We start from the raw sequence: 24,534 nt of genomic DNA, 5'->3' as shown, positions 1-24,534 counted from the left end.
AATCTTCCATATCAACGCTAAAACACGGACAGGACGGCCACAGCACAGCAATATTGCCAATCCATCCCCGTAAATCCAACCTCCCGCTCAACCCCAAAACCTCCTTAAAACTTGTACCCATAATTCCGAGCTGGAAAAGACGAACGTGAAAGGAATGGGAACACACACAAAATCGATTTTCTTGAGTGAAAAATGGAACACGATAATGGCCGTCGTCATTCTTTACCTCCAGCCGTCGTCGCCTGCCTTCCACCCTCACACGTACAAACATGCACACATACAGCTACAGCTGGTGTTCGGTACGTTTGCAAGTGCCGCACAGCCCGTAAGGAATGGTGGTTTCCCCATCCCCCTTAGATAGGGCATAACCGCAGCACAAACACACCCTGGCTCGCCCGCGCCTTAAAGCAGGCAAGCAGCAAGCAAGCAACGACTTCGACGACGATATCTTTTATGTGCCATCAGGGCGGGAAGCCAGAAATAACTTTCAGAAAACTACCACCCCCACCAACTCAAGCTAGCTGCCCTGCTTCGGGAACATTCTCTTAGAGTTTTGCGAAGGCCGAGCTCCCTCCGCGACTTGAGGGAACGGTGAATGATTATAAATTACTCGTAATATATATTTAATCGATACTAATTTACAATTAAATTACATATTAAACGAAGTTTTCCTGCCCTCTCCTGCATCTGATTACGAACGTATGTGCCCGCTGCCGAAGGCGGGGAGTGACGTCCTAATGTATACGCGCGTTCAACTCCCACAAAACACGAAGTTTGACTAGCCCTCAAGAAAATGGTGCTCCTTATAATCGCTTTCAATCTCCCATCACATCACAATCATCATTGGCATCATTAGTGGCTGGCTCAGTGAGTGAAGGGAAAGCGAGAACGATTTCCATCAGCTGCCAGCAGACATATTCGGTAGGAAAATTGCACTTTTCCAACTTCAACATCAGCCACAACGAGAACGAGACTATTCGAGCAATTAGGATGAAATTTATACACCTCTCCCCTTGTGGAGGAGAAAAAAAACTTTCAATCGTCAGCCTCAGCTCAACTTCTGTTTTCGAAAGGAGGTGCTTGAAAATTTTAGTGGGAGACGTGGAGACCTTTATGAGGTAGAAATTCTCCAAAGACCAACCTTAAATAGTGTCGTTCATGAATACAATATTGGGCATATATTCTTTATTACTGGTCCATAATAGGGTCCCATAAGGAAAAAAAAACAATTCTTACAACTCCTACAAGCAGGCAGCAAGCAAAATAAGTCATGTTTTATAGTAGGATTGGGCATACAGTGTTTGTTACGGATCCATAATCGAGGGCAATGTTCTGCACAGTTCAAACTAGAAAGGAAAAAGTCGAAAACATGCAATCAGCACCAAAATATTGAGATAAAGTTTTTGATACTAGTCTAAAATCTGGAGCAGCTTCCGTGCAGTTCTCACAATAAAGATGAAGAATTCTTACATCTTCAACAAGCAACTAAAAAAAATCACTTTCTATCCAAGCATTGGGCATATAGTCTTCGTTACTGATCCATAATCGAGAACAATATTTTGTACAACTCTATCTAGAAAAGTTCCAAACCATACAAGCAACAACAACATATGACCAAATGCGACTTATCATTGGGCACATAGCCATTTCTACTAGTCTATGATCTGATTTAGATTCCGCGAAGCTTAAAATATGAAATCATTGGGCAATCATTGGGCATATAGTCTTTGTTACTGGTCCATAACCTAGAGCAAACTTCCATTAGCTTCAATGAAAAGACAATTCCGTAACATTTTTTGAAGAAAAAAAAATCTCGTCATGCATGGACGGACTCCCCCAAAAAAAACCTTGCTGATAACCTCCCAAGTCGTCGTCGTCATCGTCATTCCCAATGAAAGCGAGAGCAATCGTCGTCAACTGACATCTGTGCTGACTCCGGCTTGACTTCTGCCGGTTAAAATGCGGCGACAGGTACGATCCCAAAACGATTCGACCTCAAAAAAGCGACCGGTCCAACCCGCCTTCGCAGAAATTGCTCGCTAATGAGCTTCCCCTTGCTAGCACACTTACATCCACTTTCTGAGGTGGCCCGGTTTCTGGTGCGGGAGATCCGATTACGCGAGGTACAACTTTACGCAAGTCAGGCGACGACGACGACGAAGAAATTTCTTGAGGAAACGCGCCCGCGATTGCAAAAATTTAAGGAATTTTTACGTTTTCGTTTATGCCGATTCCCACCTGCTGCTGCCCTCTTTCTCTGACTTTGGAGCAGCAGCAGGTCCGGTTACACGATTCGCGGTGCGTGAAAAACTTCAACCCACCGGCAGAGAAGAAGAGCATTCGGGACAAAAAAAAAATCCCCAACCGATATGAAGACGACGACAACAAGTTCCCTAAACGATGCTGGCTTCTACTACCGATTGATGATGATGTTGTGATGAAGAGATGGGATCCCAAAAATGTTGGAAAAAAAACTTCGAATTCGTAAAAAGACCGGTTCGTCCAGTTATTTCTGTCGGTTGGTCCTTTTACCGGTCTCAGAGTACTCAGTAGATCCCGGGAGCCGAGCAAACGGTGGAAAAACTTTGTCAAAATTTATGAATGAAATGAAAGTATAGCAAGCAGCAAGAAACATTCACTCACCCACCCATCCTACCCTTAGGAATGCTGCTGCCGAAACCCTATCCAGGGATGGTCCCACAAACAGAAGAAGCCGGACAGAAGTTTACAATCTTGCGTCCAGTTGGGTTTTTTTTTCCTCGAATCTTGGGTTGCCCTTTTTCTTTGCCGGGTAAATTTGATGATGAGGTTGCTGGTGACGAGCATCTGATGAGCTCCTTTTGGTTTGTTTTTATTCGTAAATTTGGTTCATTCTTCGTTGCGGACTTTTTCAGTCTGCTGTCCAGAAAGTTGGCACTTTGAAGCTCTGAAAATGTTTCGAAACAAACTTTTGTTATTGTGTTAGGTGGGATTTTGCAGTTTGGGTTCTAAACTTAAAGTTGCAATCGAGTTATTTCCCTTGAAAAGTTTCACTTTAGGCGACTTTTGTGATTTGCCGTTTAAAACACAAACACAGCAGAAACATAACACAAACACAATCCAAACACAACACAATCACAACACAAACACAACACAAACACAACACAAACACAACACAAACATAACACAAACACAACACAAACACAATACAAACACAATACAAAAACAACACAAACACAACACAAACACAACACAAACACAACACAAACACAACACAAACACAACACAAACACAACACAAACACAACACAAACACAACACAAACACAACACAAACACAACACAAACACAACACAAACACAACACAAACACAACACAAACACAACACAAACACAACACAAACACAACACAAACACAACACAAACACAACACAAACACAACACAAACACAACACAAACACAACACAAACACAACACAAACACAACACAAACACAACACAAACACAACACAAACACAACACAAACACAACACAAACACAACACAAACACAACACAAACACAACACAAACACAACACAAACACAACACAACACAAACACAACACAAACACAACACAAACACAACACAAACACAACACAAACACAACACAAACACAACACAAACACAACACAAACACAACACAAACACAACACAAACACAACACAAACACAACACAAACACAACACAAACACAACACAAACACAACACAAACACAACACAAACACAACACAAACACAACACAAACACAACACAAACACAACACAAACACAACACAAACACAACACAAACACAACACAAACACAACACAAACACAACACAAACACAACACAAACACAACACAAACACAACACAAACACAACACAAACACAACACAAACACAACACAAACACAACACAAACACAACACAAACACAACACAAACACAAACACAACACAAACACAACACAACACATACACAACACAATCACAACACAAACACAACACAAACACAACACAAACACAACACAAACACAACACAAACACAACACAAACACAACAAAAACACAACACAAACACAACACAAACACAACACAAACTCAACACAAACACAACACAAACACAACACAAACTCAACACAAACACAACACAACACAAATACAACACAAACACAACACAAACACAACACAAACACAACACAAACACAACACAAACACAACACAAACACAACACAAACACAACACAAACACAAACACAAACACAACACAACACAACACAAACACAACACAAACACAACACAAACACAACACAAACACAACACAAACACAACACAAACACAACACTACACAAACACAACACAACACAAACACAACACAAACACAACACAAACACAACACAAACACAACACAACACAAACACAACACAACACAAACACGACACAAACACAACACAAACACAACACAAACACAACACAACACAAACACAACACAAACACAACACAAACACAACACAAACACAACACTACACAAACACAACACAACACAACACAAACACAACACAAAAACAACACAAACACAACACAAACACAACACAAACGCAACACAAACACAACACAAACGCAACACAGACAAAATACAAACAAAACACAAACAACACACAAACACAACACAAACACAACACAGACAAAATACAAACAAAACACAACACAAACAAAACACAAACACAACACAAACACAAACAAAACATAAACATAACACTCAAATAGAAACAAAATTTAAACCAGAACTCTATTATCTCACTCGTTCTTGGTTGCACGAAAAAAAATTTTCACACATCAATCCGGCTCGAAGGACCAAGGTTCAGTAGCTTATGGTTAACTTAATTGCTTGATTGATTGTATCAGGTTTTTGAGTATTGATTTTGGTCTGTACATCTATATATATAAAAATGAATGTTTGTCTGTCTGTCTGTTCCCTATAGACTCGGAAACTACTGAACCGATCATCGTAAAACTTGGCATCTGAGGGTTTTTGGGGCCGAGGATGGTTTCTATAATAGTTACAAACCTCTCCGACTTAAGAAAAGGGGGGCTTCCATACAAAATTTGTAGTTTTTCGAAACAAATTAAAGTCATGACATCCATTTTCTCGAGATTTCTTTCCTTTGGGCGATTTGTTTTTCGTCTCTATGGTCGAGGCGTCGGTCGCGAGCCAACGTCGCGAGAGGATAGTAGCCATGGCATAGCATACTGATCAGTGGGAATATTTAGGCGCGTATTTCTCAACCAAGCATATTTTCAATGCACGTGGTGGCGATATGAAGCCTCGATGTGATTTTTTTCTACTTGATTCCTAGCTCAATTCCCTAATTGACATTTTGCCGATCGAAAAAACATAGGTACAATTTTTTTTGCCAAAATCGGAAATTGAATAGGCATGGCATTCATTTTTAGAGATTTTCTTTGAGGGGTTTGTTTTTCGTATCTATGGTCAAGCAAACGTCGTCGCAAGTGGATAGTAACCAAAACATACTGTTCATTGATTGCTGGAAAAATTTAACAATCAGGCGCCTGTTTCTCAACCACGTACCTACCTATATTTTTTATGCACGTGGGGGCGATATGCAACCTAGATGTGTTTTTTCTTGCTTAATTGTACACAGCACGTGCAAATAAATGACGGCTAGATATGACACGGATTGGTATTTTATCAATCGAATCAAAACCAATTTAAAGATTTGCAAAAATAGTTCGTGTTAATGTAGCATTTGTTGTCTAAAAAATATAAATTTAGTTCTGATGCTAATGAAATAATTGTATGACACTTTGCGGACAAAAAAAAATACAGAAAGTAAAGAATTTACATACAATTTTTCAACCCATTTTGCCAACAAGGTTATTTTTGAATCATATTGATAACAGAAATATTAATAAAATATTTTCTAAAGAGATAGATCGGAGACATTTTGTTGAACATGAACAAGTTTTATCAAGCGCCATTTAAATTTAAAGAAGATTAAAAAATCCGATCCGACACATGAACTGATCAAAAGCCTTTTCTTTAAATTGGATAAGATAGGACTGACGTGTGCATAAGTGAAAGGTATCAGTGAAATAAACTGATTTTTATTGACCAAAAGTGAGGAAATTCATTTTCCCAAAGAATTTTTATTCAAAGAACACTAGAGCATGTTCAAACGTTCAACTTTTCTCTGTTACAAAAAAAAAATAAAATTTTTTGTTTTCTTCTAAAAATTGTTACTTCGACCCAAATACACTACTGAAACGAATTTAGAAATGAAAATGGAAACTTTTTATTTTAAAAAATTCTGAAAAAAACGTCGTACTTTTTTCTTACATATTAATTCAAGTACGTACTTAACATGAAAAATGTTTTTGTGTTACATGGCTGCATAAAAGAGACTTTTGATCCGCTTCTTTTTTGGAAAGTGAGAGTTTAGAACTGATATTCAACTGCAAGCAAAATTTTTTTGAGAAATTTTTAGTATACCCTTGAAATGCTAAAAATATATTCCCTCCTGTCAACTTACACGGTGGGACAATGGCAAACGTCGAACTTTTAAGAAATTCATCTTCAAAATGATTCAATATGTTGGAAAGACGAGAAGGGGTATTCTGAATGTTGAAACGAAAACGGATATTAAAATTTTTTAAATGTCTTTGTAATGAAGGTCATTTGCTTTGAACAGCATGCGTTAAAAGTGGAGTAACAAACATAAATTTTTACTGCAGGAATACTGTAGATATATCAATGAAACTTGATAAAACAAGCAAACAGAAGTACGTATTTAATCCATTTTAAAGCAATTTCTCTGACGCATCTGAATATAAACTTTGCATTTACACTTGCCCCAATATACAGGATAAATGTTAACTTAGAAATTGTTTTTGCCAACATTTTTGAATATTTGACTTTCAAAAAGAAATTAAAAAGCGCTGAGAATTTATTCAGTGATGCAACTGATATTTTTTCAAATATTTGTATTTTTTGCTTTAATAAATTTATTAGAAAAACAGAAATTTGCACTGTATAAAATTGATAATTTTCATACCATGATAAGTGCTGTTTGGGAAAACTTCAAGCTGAAATATCTTGGTTAACGAGTTTGGCATATGGCGAAACAGTTTTTAAAATACTTTTGGCGCAAAAAGGATAGATATTCAAACTGCTTCGAAGGGCGAGGATGCTGAAAAAAGCTGATTGAAAATGGTTATTAAAAATCCTTTTCATCGTTTTTTTTTTTAATTTCTATAGCTTTTCTCCATAAAGTGCAATGCGAATCATTTTCTTTCAATTAGAAATTCATGTAAACTCGAGCCGGGTAAATCAACCTACCTTCTTCAAGCAGTGGGGGACAAAATTGGAAAAGAAAGGGGAGCTCCCATGTAAGTTTAAGATAAAGAGCTTTTCAAAGAAGGGACCATATTTTATAAGAGAGTTTTTTTTGCGTACGGATATTTGGCATAACTCAAAAAAAGATGCCACAAATGTTTTTATGGAAGTTCGTATCTTGCCACTTTGAGAAAAAAAGGTGGAAAATCCATAAATTTTGACATTATTTAAGTCATTATGAAGCTTTAAAAAAAAAGTATAAATTTCCGATCTTGAAAAACAAATTTAGAGATCAAGTATCAGTAAATAATATATGCCATCTTTTAATTGCAATTCGGAACTCCAACTGCAGCTCTCATTTCAAAGTTGTTGGATCTGAACTATAATGATTTGGCTTAAAAAAGTGCTAACAAAAATCTAAATTTGAATGAATTTTTACAAATTACATTTATTTTTGGAATGTGTAGCAAAGCACACCGGGTCAGCTAGTATTTACATAAAAACCTTCTAGCCGAATTTTAAATAAATAATTTAAACCGAATACTGAAGCTGTTTTTTTTGTTTAGCAAGATCCTCATTCGAAAAAAAGTGTCTCCAAACGCCGTATCGATCTTCATGAGTATGAACTTTTGAACAACTTTTGTCCCAAGCCTTATGTAATGGTCTAGTGTTCTGATTAAAAAAGTGATCCTGCATAAAAAGAGATCAACTGCAATTGATCATTAAAAAAACAGCTACAAGACTGCAGTCAGAAAGTGACTCAAACAAGCACTTTCGCAGACAAAAATAGGAGAAAATAAGTCGACCCACGAGACTCGACTTGAAAAATTTGCATTTCGATCGGCTTGAAGTAAACAACAAAATGCTAGTAAAAGAAAAAGACAGCCACAACAACAACAACAACAACAACCGCAAACAGAATCGCGACGGAAAGTTTAATGGAGATTTATGATTACAAAATTGTGTTTAATGACTGGGGTTGGGATAAGGAGGCTAGGTTACAAAGTCGTTCGTTCGCTTTCGCGTGGGGGTCTCCGGGACCGATTACATGCAGTTGGAACGCTCTACAACGATTAAGGGCTGAGTGAGTGAGTGAGCGACACATCCCCGAGCCGATGAAGACCGACGACTACGACAACGACGAAGACTTGTGTGTGCATGATGATGCCTAATAATGGTGCTACACTAATTAATGGCATTAATAACAATTCATTACCGTCCTCGACGTCGACGTTTTCCCGGGGTAAGTGCACGTTCGTTTGGACCGGCACTCACTGCCGTCGATTTGAAGTGCATTGGCACCGAAGCATAATAAATGCTGTTGCTGTTGCATCGAACAAAAACAAAAAGTGGCCCTTAAGAAAACTTTTAATTATAATGATTAGTCATCCGTTATCTACTATATTTAGTAGTGGACCAACTAACTGCTAATTTTGATCACGAGGACCTTACCGAGGCAAAGCATCGTCGCCATATTGGCTCGACCGAAAAATCGGCACTGTCACGCACAGACGTTCCGCAACTGGCGGCGAGGTGGCGCTGCGCAAGAACGACGAAATTTGACTTTCACGGAACATTAATTCTGCTGGTGATCAATTTTCCCGGCCAGTAGTGTGCCGATTCCATTTCTTTGGCCGTGACTGGGTCTGACTTTAACAGTTTATTATTGCTGCAGCCGGTTTTGGCCCGTTTGAATGGACTTAGCTTAGGGAGTTGCGTTACAATTGGCGATGGGGACAGGAGCAGGACAGTTATGCAGCAGCTAAATCTGCCCTGGCGTCTTTATATCATCGGTGATTTACGGTGTTTGTGTATAATATAACTGCAACAAAACGGTAGCGATGTGGCTGCCAAACTGAAAAAAAAACGCGCTACTCATCAGTGTCGCAGAAGGGATGATTATAAATCTTCTAAATTTGCTTGACCGTCGTCGTTCAAATTCTTCTCCTCGGTCGGTGTTTATTTTTCGTTTCGTTTCAAATGACAGCCATTACTTGAAAAGGTCGAACGATGGTACGGCACGGGTCACGAGCCGAGTCGAGGTTATGTTATATGATAAATATTTTTGAGGTATTTTCCTTGCCCCAATAAATGTGCCATAGTGCGGTTTGGGTGAAACGGTTAAGGACTGACATTTTGCCATAACAATGGCGAATTGATGAGGTTGGGGCAAAACGGTGGCCGCGTTGAAGCTTTGTTGTTGTGTAAATAAAAAATAAACATTCATTGCTGAACTGAGCTAAGTTGTTTGTTTTCCGCGTTCTGCCTTTTTTGGCCTTTTAATAGGTTTTTCCTTTTTTGGAAAGGACGCCAAAAATATGTGCTCCCCAATGGAGCTGCCAAATAGAAGTTCGGGCCAACAACAGTCAGTTCAGTGTGCTGATTTACTTTTTTTTTGGGGAAGGGAGAACCATGTGAATTATCAGCGCTCGACAATAACACACACGGCCACCACGGTGAGTTTTCGCTAAGTCATTGGGGATTATTATTACCTGAATTTGAGTCCAGTCATCCTCTGATGAAAGCTGATGGGTCCGTCGTAAGTGTAGTGTCTATAAAGGTAGAACAACAACAACTACGACGACGACGACGACAAAGTCGACAACGAACCGTTCAATTAGGCGTGGAAAATGGATGATAGACCGAGGGAACTCGCGATTAACTCTCTTCTCTTTTCTTCGAACGAATCTCGGAAACGAAGCGATGATGATGATGATGTCTTATGCAAATCTCCTTTTCCCGGGCCCCCGGACTGGAAACACTTTGCGGCATTAATTTCCTTTCGATTTATGATAGCTTTTATGAGACGTGACATTTCATATTTATCGGCGCGGCCCATTACCGACCTCTGCTGTCGCTCTTCTTCCCTCAGGTGGGTACAAACGGTTTTGATTTTGGTCTGAAATTTTCCCTGTCATTTGTGAAACACGTTTTGCCTGACTGAAAAATGATTTTCGTTCAAATAGGTTAAACTTAAGAGATGCCACCATCTCTTTAACTTGCCGGGAGTTTGACTTCAGATTTGATTTTTTTTTCGTAAAATTGTTGGAGAAGACATCTTAGTTCTCTTTTTAAAACATTTTTCAGAACTAATGGTATCACAATTTGATTTCGAAGGGTTCAATACAAAAAAAAAACATCAAAATACATTCCGGTTTGTTGATGAAATCTTTTTTGAAAAAGGTGATAGATTTTCTAACTTACCAGCTTTTATAGCTATTTTGAAGGAGTTGAGTCCATCAAGAAACTTTCTTCTTCTGCATTCGCATTAAATTCGATACAATCACTACCATAATCATCAAAACTACTTTCAAAAACATTAATTTTATCCATTATCGAGTAAAACAAACAGTTCAACTCACAGTGAATGAAAAATGAAAATGTAAACATACAACCGAGGGTTACTTTGATCGTATTTGATTTTTTCGATACTTGAAAGCTTCTAGTCTCATATTTCATTATGAGGTGGCGCCACCGATGTATAAAAGATCTTAATTTTGAAATGAAAAGTTTTGTGTACTTTCAACTCAAAAATAAAATTTTAATACCAGCCAAATCAAGCCAGCGACATTTCATCAAAAATCAAAAGGCTCGCGTCAACCAAGTGATTGGCATAAAACATCCCGAATCGGCCGTTCCAGTTCTTCTAATAATAACCGCTGCTAAAAAGGGTTTCCCGATTCCACCCAAAAACAACCTTTCCGGCAATCAACAATAATAGCATTAGATTGGTTCGCTTGACACAGTTTTCCCCGTTCTAACTTCTGTGCCGTCTTCGAGAGGCACTTCGCTATTGGGTTTGTTAGGTAATCTTCCAAAACCGCAGAGCTGCTGCTTTTGCTGCCAATTCCTCGAAACATCGGAACAGGTTGTTGCCCCCCGAGCCGCCATAGATTTTGCTGACAGTTTTCCCCCCATACCGGTAGCTTCCGCCTACTACCGCACACACTCACACGTGAAGTAGCTAGGTTTTAGGTTATGTGTCAGTCAGGCAGCCAGCCTTCGCGAAGCGGAGAGCGGCAGCATTTTATAAGCTGGGTTGGGCCACAAAATTAAACATCACTTTAATGTATCGATCAAACGAAGGTGTGGCGGCTGCGGCGACGTCGATGGTTGGCGGCGTGTTTAGTTAGGTTATGTGTGTTTCGGGCTTATTTTTTTCGTCTGCTCCCTTTGCCTCGTTTTTTCCCTTGCCTTGGCTGTTGCTATTTTTAAATTACATCCGAGGACAATGGAGCGTTTAATCTTTTGATGAAAGTTCGGAATGGTTGATTAAAAATGGTATCAATGGATGTGTTCCGTCGTGCGCTTCGGTTCCCATCGGATCCGGTGGCTTTTTTGTTTCCCGAGAAGAGGCAGGGGGTGATGTGATGGGATCGGGGAAATGACGATGGATTGTCCTCCTTTAATCTCGATTATACGCTGAGACAAAAGAAGTTATTAACCGATTATTGGAACGGAAAAAGTTGAACCCATTGGAAGGCTTATGATGTCAGATTTTAGAAAATATTGACTGAATTTTGTTTATAAATATTGTGGAACAACCAAGCACACACTGAGGGAAATCGAGTCATAGAAACTACAATTTTTAGTGTGTAAAGTGGACCTTTCTACTTTAAGGCACTCGTAAACCTCAATTCGGGTTAAAACTCTCGCAAGATGCCTAATGATACTTGAAAACCCCACAATGAAATGTAAACAACTCTCATGATACGCTCTCTTGGGAATTGACAAATATACGTCTGTATATACGAGTCAGTACAAAAAAAAGTTACGACCAACCAGATGATTCATCCCTGAAGCTTCCTCTACCTTCAGTGCCGGGACGATGAGATGACAACGTCGTCGGGTCGGTCGTCACCAAGAAGGAAATTTTCTTTTCATACCGGATGGCAAATGTAACGTAAACACAGAACGCAAAACGGGTTTACGACGACGGCGGCAAAGATTCCACTTGTGCTAGGTCGTTTCCCAATCAAGCAGCCGAACGGACGAATAAAAAAAACGACACAGACTCAGGGAGGAGAAAAAACTTTTAACAGTTAATCCTTTCTCTCGAGGATTTCCATCACATTCCGATTGTGTCGGCGGTGGCGGCTTTCCTTTCATTTTTTCTACCAGTTTACTTTCTTACCAAAATATGCTAATTTTCCCACTGTTTTTTTCACCTTCCGCAGACTGGTCGTGGCCGCAAATCGCTGAATCTCGGTGCTACCCCGAAGAATCTGCCGCAGCAGAACCCGTCGGCTGCAAGTCCGGCACCGGCCTCGTTGCCACACCCATCCCCGAACACCACCACGACCGGGGCGGCCAGTGGCCACACAGCATCTACCGGTGTTGGTGTTGCGTCCAATGTGGTGCAGTCAAGCCAACAGCAACAGCAACAACCGCAGCAACAGCAGTTGGTGACCGTTGCCGGAGCACAAACCGGAGTCATCAACAGTACCCTGCTCGGCACCGCACCGCAGCAACCGCAGCAGCAGCAACAGCAACAGCCAATCGCTGGTGTTTTGCAGCAGCAAGCTCCGCAGCAGATCACAGCTACCGGCGTCATCAAAGCCGAAATCATGAAGGATCAGCCGCAGCAACCAATGGTGAGTATCTTGTAATTTGAGTTCTTCGGATTTGTTTTCAAGTATTGGCAACCCTGGGATGACAAAATGCAGACAAACATTGTGATTTTAATCACTTTGCTTGTACATTTTAAAGTTTAAAAATACAGTATTAAACGGTGTATAACAAGAAAACTCTCCCAAAATTTTAGGACAAAAATACGACGAACCGGATTTTGAATTGATTTTTACTTCTGACCGGACATGAATGGTACATAGAAGCATTATAGAACATGTTTGTGCGTTCTAAGCGACTTGTGTAGTTTCATAATCAATTTCATTTATCGGACTTTCCAATGAACTTCTAACGAACTTTTTGGTTCAATATGAACTTCTATGTTTTGTGAATTATTTTTGAATGCGTAGAAAGAAATTGATAGAATTTTCAGTGTAGTTGTCTAGTAATGGACGAAATCCCGGATCGCATTGAATTCGTAACCGAACCAATAACTGTCAAAATTTTAGTTGTCAGTTTAAATCGGTCCGGTTTTTGTTGGAATTCTGTTAGATTTTCCTGACCCTTTGGTTGATTTGACAGCTCACTCGCAAAAACTTATCGTCGTCAGGAAAGTTGTATCACCAGAGCACTGAATTCGTCCGAATTCGGTTGGATTTCTGGTCAGATTTCTAACCGATTCACGGGCTGAACGGACCGAAATCCAACCGATTTTGGTCCGATTTTTCGATCCGGGATATGGTAACAATCTGTCAAGTGGTTTTTGAGAAAGCGTTCAATACAGAAGCTAATTGACCGTTTATTTTGGGCAGGATCAAGAAAAATCTAGGAAAATTCCAATGAGTGACCCAAAAACAGTTGGTAATTTACTATCCGACCGAAGTCTATGAGTTAAATCTAACAGTGAGCTACCAAGCCAACATGAAACGTACCAGAAATGATAACTTAAGTCGGTTACAATGGTGTTGCGAATCGCAATTCCAACTGCATAGTGGAAAGATCGTATAGAACGTCGTCTAAAGTCAGTTTAAATCGGATATGATTGAAAACCCGCCATATTTGAAAATCCGCACGGGCTTCAAGTGAGAGAATCATCGTCATGTTCTGTCTGCAATCACCAGTTTACCCAGTTGAATAAAAATCAGCTGAAAATAGAGTAATATTAACCAATGTGAGAACTGGAAAATATTGTCGCTAGCCACGATTTGAAGGCTGTGAGAACGAAATCTTCCGCGCTCTTGCATTCTTCCGAATAAAACTACAATAATGTTTGCTGGGTATATTTAATTTGAATAAAAGTGTTTATGACTGAATCTATTAAGGTAAGGAATTAATCAAGTGCAGGTAGAGGTTTTATCAAGCGCTATCTGACAATTTCTATTAGGAAAGTAATAAAAAAGAAGAAATAAATCTTACTATTTCATATAGCTGAATAATGAATATGCCTGTCTTTATTTCTACAAGGTAGAAAGACTGTCACCGGCGAAATAATCAAAATACGGTGGTCAAATCGTGCGCAAAAAATTAATTAAAATTTTGAGTAGCATTAAAGGTTGAGGAAACAGTAAAAGTAATCAAAATTTGTTGAGCAATTTAAGCTTAGATTTATGTTTTCGACCGGGAAGATGTTTTTAGATTATAATATTTGACTTTGACGGTCTGAGATTTTAATCAAAGAACTTTTTATTTGAAATACCCGACGTTTGGACCATTTTTTGTGGTCTTCTGGAACTGGAAGTTTATTTTAATATAATTAATTTTGAACATTGTTAGTGAACTCTTGTGTAAGTTCCCTTGACGAAGACCACAAAAAATGGTCGAAACGTCGGATATTTCAAATAAAAAGTTGTTTGATTAAAATCTCAGACCGTAAAAAGCCAACAATTATAATCTAGATTTTGGAATAATTTTGGAGGTTGAGGAAACAGATAAATCAATCAAAAAACCCCGGATTTGGAAATAAGGTAGTTCATAGTAAGCACTATAGATGGCGCACGTGGCGCTAAAAATAAAATTCAATGAACTTCTTAATGGGACGCTTTCTCAAAAATCACTTAAAAGTACGTCACAAAAGTTTGCACATGTTAACATGACATTACAATGCGGCTTAAATAAAAAACTTCATCAATTTTTATCAATGCATTCACAAGTTATTCACAAAACAAAGTGTTTCATTTTTTGGAATACACTTCTTAAGTACAAAGTTGGGCTAATCAGAAAAAATAACGACGTTAAATCCATAAATGTTTATCTACAATTTTCTCTTCAAATTTTTCTTTGTTAAAATATCTAAACACATCCAATTTCATACCCTAATTTAGTTTATTTGATTTGTGATTTTTTTTTGTGTTTCCGCTGATAGCAACCAAAAATATGCCTCTTATCGATTATTATCAGACAAATTTTGAAGAACTGCAATTTTTGTACCCTATCTTAAATCTAAAATTCACGAAACCGTTTTGAAGAATTTAAAAATAAAGGTTAAAAAATGACAAATTTTGACATTAAAAAAAAGGAACATAGAGGATTTTGGCGGATTGCAATAATGAAGTTTAGTTTAACTGAACTCTTTCAAAAAAAAATTAATTCTTTCTCAAATCGTGGTTCCCTAGAGTTAAAACTAAAAAATAATCACAAAAGGCTGAGAAACAGGATAGAAACTAAAAACCAGGGATTACATTTTTGAAATCCAGCAGGAATCAGATTGAGATACTTTTGTGACAGTTATGATTAAGCTGTCTCCAGATTGAATACCGAAAAAAGAGTTTTATTTCAAAATCTTGCGTAAGAATTGAAAGTTAGGATGTCTAAATTAAAAAGCACAACTCAAGCAAACAAAAGCCTCATAAAACAGTTATGAAAAGCTTACTCATCTCCATCCTTGCTCTGAAGTACGTTCTATGCAGAGTTTTAAAATTTTGGACGTTTGTTTCCAAAACTTAGTTTTTAATGTCAATAAAAATTTTAGAATGTTATCTTCAAATTAGAAAAATATGATAAAATTGGCAATGTATTTGATTTTTCGTGAGTAAAATGTAAAAAAGAAGCAATTTGACATGACTTTTGAATAAAATCAATTAAAATAGCATCACCGAAAACCGTCACTGAATTTTTGGGTAAAATTTCAGAAAGTTTAAAATTTTTTTCGTCAAAACACACAATTTTCTTCGGCAACCTTGGATGCCACGCGTCAGATTCCAATCTCGGCAAATTGCGTTCTGCCGAGATTTGTTCGAATTTTTGACCTCATTAATTTTACTACTATTTTGAAGCTAACAATTTTCGGTGAAGAAAAATAGCTGCTATGCAGTTTTTGACCAGCGACTTTAAGTTTTCAACTCGTAGAATTTCGATGTTTTGGGAGAATTTTTGTCACGCCAGGTCCTAAATTCTGGCTTGACAGGATGTCAAATCTTTTAAAAAATGCAAAGAAGGTATTTCAAATGAATCTTGATGAAGCTTTGCTTGAAGAAGTACCCTATACTTTTCCACAGTATCACTTTTAAAATTGAAACAATACTTAGAGGACGAATGACCAAGCTGGATGAAATGAAACTTTATCCGTGTGTCAGTTCCCTAAAGAATCGAAAACTTGGCACGTTTTCTGATTATGTACAATTTTTTTTCAGGGTAGGATATGGTTTCTAAAATGCTTTCACACCATTCCGACTTAAAAGAGGTGGGAGTTCTCATACTTAATTTAAAAAATATAACACAATTCGAAAAATTTTCGGACACTTCTGAGTCGATCAACGTGAAATTTGGTGGGCAGCCGTTTTCAAGACCGGGGATGGTTTTTATAATACTTCCAAATTCCTCCGAATAAAAAAAAAAGGGAGGCTTTCATACTAAATTAATAAAAAAATTACAAAATTTGAACAATCCTCGAAGGATTTTCGTTAAAAATAGATAAACGTAACATTTGAACAAAATGAGATGACTTACTGAATTAACAAATACGTTTTCACAAAATAAGAAGATTTTGATAGACGCTTCCCATTTTTTTGGAGATTGGAGACTCTCATATTCAATAAATGTAATATACATATTCTCAACAAAACCAATGTCTAAGTGTTTTAATTAAATTTGGCACATTTTCTGATTATGTACAAATTTGAATATTAATAGTCCTCTTCAAAAATGGGCATTTTTTTTTTATTTAAAGGGATTTTGAAGATCCCTCCTATTTTTTTCTAAAGGGTGGCTACTTCAACCTTTAAGTTACGTTGAGACTCAAGACAAACAAGAAGCCCATGCCATGAAAAATAGTTCGCTTTTGAATAATGTTGGAATTTAAGTTAAAAAGAATTATATTCTAATTCTAATAATTTTGACGAACTTCATTTTTTTTCCATGGAAGGGATAGCAAAACACACCGGGTCAGCTTGTCTGCTATAAAAAAAAAATCACAAAAGAGATAGATACATCACTCAGAATTACAGTTTAGGAGGTACAATAAGCTTACAAGATTGCCCGGATATTCGATACAAAATTTGAGAAAGATCCGGTCCGGTATCGTTGGAAATACCCGAATTTTCCCCAGATGTATTCACTTTATTGACAAATTCAAACAAAAAACTTAAATTGAGTTATTAGAATTTTTGAAATTTGCGTTCAAAATCAAAATTTTTAAACAAATTGTGTCAAAATAATTATGAGCCTTTTTTGGAAGCCCAATGTATGGCTTAAACTCTGCTGATGCGTTTCGATGACTGTTTCAAGTGTTGTTTTCCTTGCTTTTTGTTGAATAATTGCTGGGATCTGACCAAATTTGCCCAGATATTTCCCGAATTTCGGGTTGAAAATTTTGAAATCAAATCCCTGGATTTTGCCAAGTTTTTAAAAATTCAAAAACTAAAAATTCCATTAACAGTTGGAGATGGTTCGAATTGATGTCTATTTTTTTGACGATAGCCACGTTAATCGAAAAAGAATTGGGCAAATCTGTTATGGTGGTAAGATGTCAAATCCGGACGAAACCTCAATGTTTTGGTAAATTACTTAGAAAGGGAGGGTTATAAAAACGTCCTGGAAGAAAATGTTAGAAAAAACATTTTGAGGGACTCAAAATCCTGAATACTCCTTCTCAAGAAAATTCGAAAGTTTAAAAACAGTTGTAGTGCTAAATTGAATTTTTTTAAATATGCTAAATTTTTTGACGGTTGCCATGTAAAAATTTAGTCTCTCTTAAATTACTAGACAAGCAAACTAACTCTGTTCTTACACGAGTAAATTGCAAGGTATGTTTATCGCACTTTTCAGGAGTCTAATGATAAATAAAAAAAGAACCAGAAGCCCTACCAACTTAAATCAACATAACGTAAAAACACGTGTCGGCATTTCGGGAATTGTTTCCGTTTTTTTTTTGGTTCCAATTTAGCGGCAGTAGTTGTCTTTGGCGTCGTTTGTCGTTGATGAAGCACCGGCAACGGCACCGTGAACGCGCGCCAGCTTGTGGCATATGAGATTGGATATTTGTGCGTTTGCCTTTTTTTTTTTGTTGGTTTCGTTACGTTTAAAGCACACGCGAGATGACGATGATGAAAAAGATATAGCCGGTAGGGGTTGTTTTTGCAAAAGCGAAACAACGCGAACAAGCAAAAAGAAAAAATACTGAAAAAGATTCTTGACGGTGACGGTTGTTGTTGGTGTTTTTGTTTCGTTTGCTTCTTCTGGGCACTGGCATGTAGATTGCGAATTTTTAGAAGAATGAGATTGATGTCAGGCAGGGGCGTTTGGGATGTTTGGAAGCGGTGATTTTTTTTTTTTGTTCACTTCGCTTCCTGCTCCTGTGAGCCAACGTTCCGTGATTTTTTTGGGGGTGTATATTTTCGAACAGGTCGAGCGGAATGTAGATTAATTTTTCGGGTGAATTGGAATGTGTGGGGTAGGGTGTGTGTGTAGTATAGTAGAGTATAGTACGGCGAGGGGACAAGTGAAATAATAATGAATTATATACCGGGGGACGACGACGTAGACGACAATTCTCCGGATCTTTTTGAGGGTTAGTTAGGTGGGCGGACGGTTGAGGGTACCTGAAATATTGTGCACACGCTGCGGAGGTAAGTAATGAAAAGCTTATATGTGTGTAGTGGAGTGTGTGCAGCAGAACCAGCAGCAGCTCAGCTTGAAAGTGCCTAGATATATAGCTGGCTGCTATCGAAGAAGGATCCCCCTGAACCCATATGTACATAAGGCAAACGACGACGTCGTTGGTCCTGACGTTGGTTGACGGGCAAAGATAGTGTGTACCTAGAGTGCCACCATCAGAGGCTCCGGAGGAGGAAGTTGGGAAGAACCCTGAAGAAGGGGACGCGGTAAAATTAATAGTGCCCCCTTTCCACCTTCCGGTACTCCACCTCCGGCCACGGATTCTTCCCGCAATCCCTCAGGGATGTGTGAGAGAGCCTTGCCTTGAGTCGATAGGACCAGGACGAGGGTTGCCGGTCAATACGTGTAGTCGGGGAAGACGCGATGAGTGTGTATGTGAGGGCAATGAGAAGAAAACTTCTCCCCCTGCCTGAATCTGCTGCTATCATCATGTGCACTTCTGCTTCTGCCTCCTACTAATGGTGGTGTGTATCGCCCAATCCACCACCCCAAACGCCGAAGAAGGCCGGGGTGGAATTTGAGATGGTTATTCCGAAGGGTGAGGGTGGTGGGTATAATGTCTCGATCGAAATTGCGCAATTGACGTGCGCCGTGGAAGAAATCTACATACACATTCCGTGTTCCGTGTTCTCGTTCGTTTTCCACTGCTTTGCTTCTTCTTCTGCTAGGGGGGTTCGCAAACATCAGGCGGTTTTGCTTAGAGATTCCTCCCGAATGGTGGCGCTACTGGGCTGAGTCCTCGCTCAAAGATGGTGGTGGTAGTGAGGCAGCAGCAGAGTGGTCCCAAGACCAAAATATGTACGTTGCTGCTGCTGCATGTGTATATAAACGCGGTGAGGAATAGCATCAGCAAGCAGCAATTTTGAACGCAAGCAAGCAAGCAGCCACCAGACCCAGAGCAGAGTAAGGTACCATGTTTTGCCTTTTTCTTATTATGATTTATGATTATATTGTCGACATAATAAGCAATTTATATAAATTCTTCATCGTCCTGCAACAGCGAGCCAAGAGAGCGCCAGGCCAGGCGAAGACGCTGATGATGACGAAAACGAAAAAGCGAAAACACACCGACGACGACGACGAGAGCACTATAAGCGCCATCAGGCTATTTTATCCTTTTATCCTCGGTGTTTTTTCTTCTTTTCTTCAACGAATAAATTTTCATTATAAATTGAGATTTTTCGTTAGTGCGATGATTTTTTTTTCTTCTGTCAATTTTATAGTTTCGCTTCTCGGAGGAAATAATGAAAAAAAAAAACATTTGCCCCGAATCTCATTTTGAGTTTAAAATCAACATTTCCTACCATATGGTACAGCGAAAAATCAAAACTTACCAACAAAACTTGTTTGTCTTCAAACAGTTGTCTAATAAACCAGAAAATTTTCCACGGAACTATCAACTATAGGTTTGAACACACCTAACAACTAGTTATTTATCTTCGGCCTGGCCATTAATCCAAACACACAAACCCACACACACACACGCACTCGGAGGAAACCAAATATTTGCATTGATGATAAAAGGCTGACTCAAAATCTAGGGCACATTTGTTTAGGTTTAGGTTGTCGCCGGTGTCGTCAGTTTTTCGTGGCTCCCAATCGAGAAAGAAAACTTAACTTCGTTAATCGAAAAACCTTCCCTTCCCCACCGGATGAGAAGGGGAAACTAGATTGCTTGCCCTTTGCTTTGTTGGCTCAAGTTTTTCTCTGTAGTTTTTTCCCCAACCCTTAGAGTTCGTCTCCATCTCCCGACAGCTTGTAAGTTTTAATTGAAAGTACACACCGAAAGAACGTTCGGGGAAGCCACGACTCACATCAGTTAAGGGAAGATTTAAGTTTTTCGTAACATCTTTGGAGGATTTTTTTTCGGAATTTCACCTTCGCTGATTCGAGTGATTTTTGGTTTCCAATATTTAAAAAAAACTATTTCATTTAAACAATACCTCCTGCAAATTCTAAGTCCCTTCAAAAACTCTTCTGAGCCGTTTCCGTAACTCTTTTGAGTCCCTTCAGGAACTCTTATGAGTCCCTTCAAGAACTCTTATGAGTCCCTTCAAGAACTCTTATGAGTCCCTTCAAGAACTCTTATGAGTCCCTTCAAGAACTCTTATGAGTCCCTTCAAGAACTCTTATGAGTCCCTTCAGGAGCTCTTTTGAGTCCCTTCAGGAACTCTTTTGAGTCCCTTCAGGAACTCTTCTGAGTCCCTTCAGGAACTCTTTTGAGTTCCTTCAGGAACTCTTTTGAGTCCCTTCAGGAACTCTTTTGAGTTACTTCAGGAACTCTTTTGAGTCCCTTCAGGAACTCTTCTGAGTCCCTTCAGGAACTCTTATGAGTCCCTTCAGGAACTCTTTTGCGTCCCTTCAGGAACCCTTTTGAGTCCTTTCAGGAATCTTTTGAGTCCCTTCAGGAACTCTATTGAGTCCCCTTAGGAACTCTTTTAAGTCCCTTCAGGAATTCTTTTGATTCCCTTCAGGAATTCTTTTGAGTCCCTTAAGGAAATCTTTTGAGTCCCTTCAGGAACTCTTTAGTATCTTCAGAAACTCTTGAGTCTCTTCAGAAACTCTTTTAAGTCACTTCAGGATCTCCTTTGAGTCTCTTGAGGAACTTTCTGGGGTCCATTCAGGAACTCTTTGTAATTCCTTCAGGAACTCTTCTGAGTCCCTTCAGGAACTCTTCTGAGTCCCTTCAGGAACTCTTCTGAGTCCCTTCAGGAACTCTTCTGAGTCCCTTCAAGAACTCTTCTGAGTCCCTTCAGGAACTCTTCTGAGTCCCTTCAGGAACTCTTATGAGTCCCTTCAGGAACTCTCCTGAGTTCCTTCAGGAACTCTTCTGAGTCCCTTCAGGAACTCTTCTGAGTCCCTTCAGGAACTCTTCTGAGTCCCTTCAGGAACTCTTCTGAGTCCCTTCAGGAACTCTTCTGAGTCCCTTCAGGAACTCTTCTGAGTCCCTTCAGGAACTCTTCTGAGTCCCTTCAGGAACTCTTCTGAGTCCCTTCAGGAACTCTTCTGAGTCCCTTCAAGAACTCTTCTGAGTCCCTTCAGGAACTCTTCTGAGTCCCTTCAGGAACTCTTCTGAGTCCCTTCAGGAACTCTTCTGAGTCCCTTCAGGAACTCTTCTGAGTCCCTTCAGGAACTCTTCTGAGTCCCTTCAGGAACTCTTCTGAGTCCCTTCAGGAACTCTTCTGAGTTCCTTCAGGAATCTTTTGAGTCCCTTCAGGAACTCTTCTGAGTCCCTTCAGGAACTCTTCTGAGTCCCTTCAGGAACTCTTCTGAGTCCCTTCAGGAACTCTTCTGAGTCCCTTCAGGAACTCTACTGAGTCTCTTCAGGAACTCTTCTGAGTCTCTTCAGGAACTCTTCTGAGATCCTTCAGGAAATCTTCTAATCCCTTCTGGAACTCTTCTGAGTGCCTTCAGAAACTCTTCTAAGTCCCTTCAGGAACTCTTCTCAGTCCCTCCAGGAACTCTTCTGAGTCCCTACCGGAACTCTTCTGAGTCCCTTCAGAAACTCTTCTGAGTCTCTTCAGGAACTCTACTGGGTCTCTTCAGGAACTCTTCTGAGTTTTTTCGGGAACTCTACTGGGTCTCTTCAGGAACTCTTTTGAGTCTCTTCAGGAACTCTTTTCAGTCACTTCAGGAACTCTTCTGGAATCCTTCAAAAATCTTCTAATCCCTTCAGGAACTCTTCTGAGCCCCTTCAGGAACTCTTCTGAGTCCCTTCAGGAACTCTTCTGAGTCCCTTCAGGTACTCTTCTGAGTCCCTTCAGGAACTCTTCTGAGTCCCCTTCAGGTACTCTTCTGAGTCCCTTCAGGAACTCTTCTGAGTCCCTTCAGGAACTCTCGTGAGTCCCTTCAGGAACTCTTCTGAGTCCCTTCAGGAACTCTTCTGAGTCCCTTCAGGAACTGTTCTAAGTCCCTTAAGGAACTCTTCTGAGTCCCTTCAGGAACTCTTCTGAGTCCCTTCAGGTATTCTTCTGAGTCCCTTCAGGAACTCTTCTGAGTCCATCCAGAAATTATTCTGAGTCTCATCAGAAACCCTTCTGTGTCCCTTCAATAATTCTTCTTTGTCTTTTAAGGAACTCTTCTGAGTCCCTTCAAGGAATCTTCTGAGTACCTTCAAACCGTCTTCTGAGTCCTTTCTGGAAGTCCTTTTAGTCGCTTCAGGGACTGATTTTTAACCCTTCAGAAACATTTTATAGTTTCTTCAAGAATTCTTTTTAGTTCCATTTGGAACTCTTCTGAGTCCCATCAGGAACTTTCTGAGTCTCATTACGAACTCTTTTGAGCTCCTTCAGGAAGTCTCATGAGTCCCTTCAGGAACTCTTCTAAGTCACTTGAGGAACTCTTGTGAGTCCCTCCTCTAATTCACCTAAGGAACTTATCTGAATCTCTTCAGGAATTCACCAAAATCCCTTCAGGAACTCTCTTCAGATTCTTTTCAGGAAACTCTGCTGAATCTCTGCAGGAATTCTTCAAAGTTTTTTTCAGAACTCTTGTAAGTTCTTTCAGTAATTCCACTGAGTTTCATTGGAACACTTTTAAGTCCCTCTAATGGAAATCTTCACAGCACTTCATAGCGATATATTTTCCACTTGCCTCCACTGTTTTGAGTTGATTGAAGGTTTTTTCAAAACATTTTTTTTTTAATTTAAAATATTTATATACCCACGAATATTTTTGAAATTCCTTTGAAGGTCTGTAGCAAAAAATCAAGACGAAAGAGCACAGAAACGATCCATCAAAAGCATTATTTTTTTAGCCTTTTCCCACGTTGTTGTTTTACCGAACGAATCTCATCTTCCAATTTACGCGAAAAAAAACAAGTACAGAGATGCTGCTGTTAAACGACGGGAGTAGGGGACCCAAAATTTTGTTTATTTATGAAATTAAGCCCGAAAGAAAAACGCTCCGGCTTTGTTTCCCGGGGGTTAGGAACTTTGACTCATCTTTTTTTGTGTTTCTCCTTCTAATAAAAGTACCTACTCTAACGAAAAAATGATGAATATTGAACGAAAGTTTCGTTTCAGGCAAATTGGAGCAGCAGCTTCCTCGTTAGTTTTTGACGAAACATATTTTAGCGCAGATGTTGTGCGAGCTCTGATATCGGTACCTACACTTTTCGATGCCAAGCGTGTACTTGCAGAGGTTGAGATGAAAAAAAAGTGACTTGAGAAGTACTCGTTGTTGTTATCTTTTCTCACTGATGGAAGCAAGTTTGTTTGCACTAGAAATTATAATCAAACAGTTTGAGGAGTCATAAATCGTAGGTGAACATCCCTCTATTTAGTTTTGATGAAAGAACGACGAACTAGGGATTTTTTTTTTTTGTTATTTAGACTTCAGTTTTCAGACTTTCCTTGAAAGAAGCGAAACAACATTTTTTTATCAAGAAGCAGCCAGAGGTACCATAAGGTAAAAACCTGGGTTCAGCGTCTTTCTGAATGACATCCAATCAATGAATTTTGACTGTTCGCGATTGCTACCGGGGAAAAATCCTGAAGTTTATTTATCATTACT

At 39.1% G+C, this 24,534-nt stretch overlaps 1 protein-coding gene across 1 annotated transcript in view; it reads left to right on the top strand.

Annotated features, from left to right (window-relative positions):
• Nucleotides 1-205: 205 nt before the first annotated feature.
• The window catches only part of LOC129760973 (methylcytosine dioxygenase TET-like), a 43,527-nt gene continuing 19,198 nt past the window's right edge, over nucleotides 206-24,534 (top strand). Inside the window, exons 1-2 of the mRNA XM_055758657.1 lie at nucleotides 206-325; nucleotides 12,519-12,935. Of these exons, the coding sequence (XP_055614632.1) occupies nucleotides 206-325; nucleotides 12,519-12,935 (537 nt within the window). The remainder of the gene's footprint in view (nucleotides 326-12,518; nucleotides 12,936-24,534) is intronic.

Source organism: Uranotaenia lowii, unplaced genomic scaffold (genome assembly GCF_029784155.1).
Source record: "Uranotaenia lowii strain MFRU-FL unplaced genomic scaffold, ASM2978415v1 HiC_scaffold_92, whole genome shotgun sequence".
Taxonomy (NCBI): domain Eukaryota; kingdom Metazoa; phylum Arthropoda; class Insecta; order Diptera; family Culicidae; genus Uranotaenia; species Uranotaenia lowii.
This window is presented reverse-complemented; position numbering and strand designations above follow the sequence as displayed.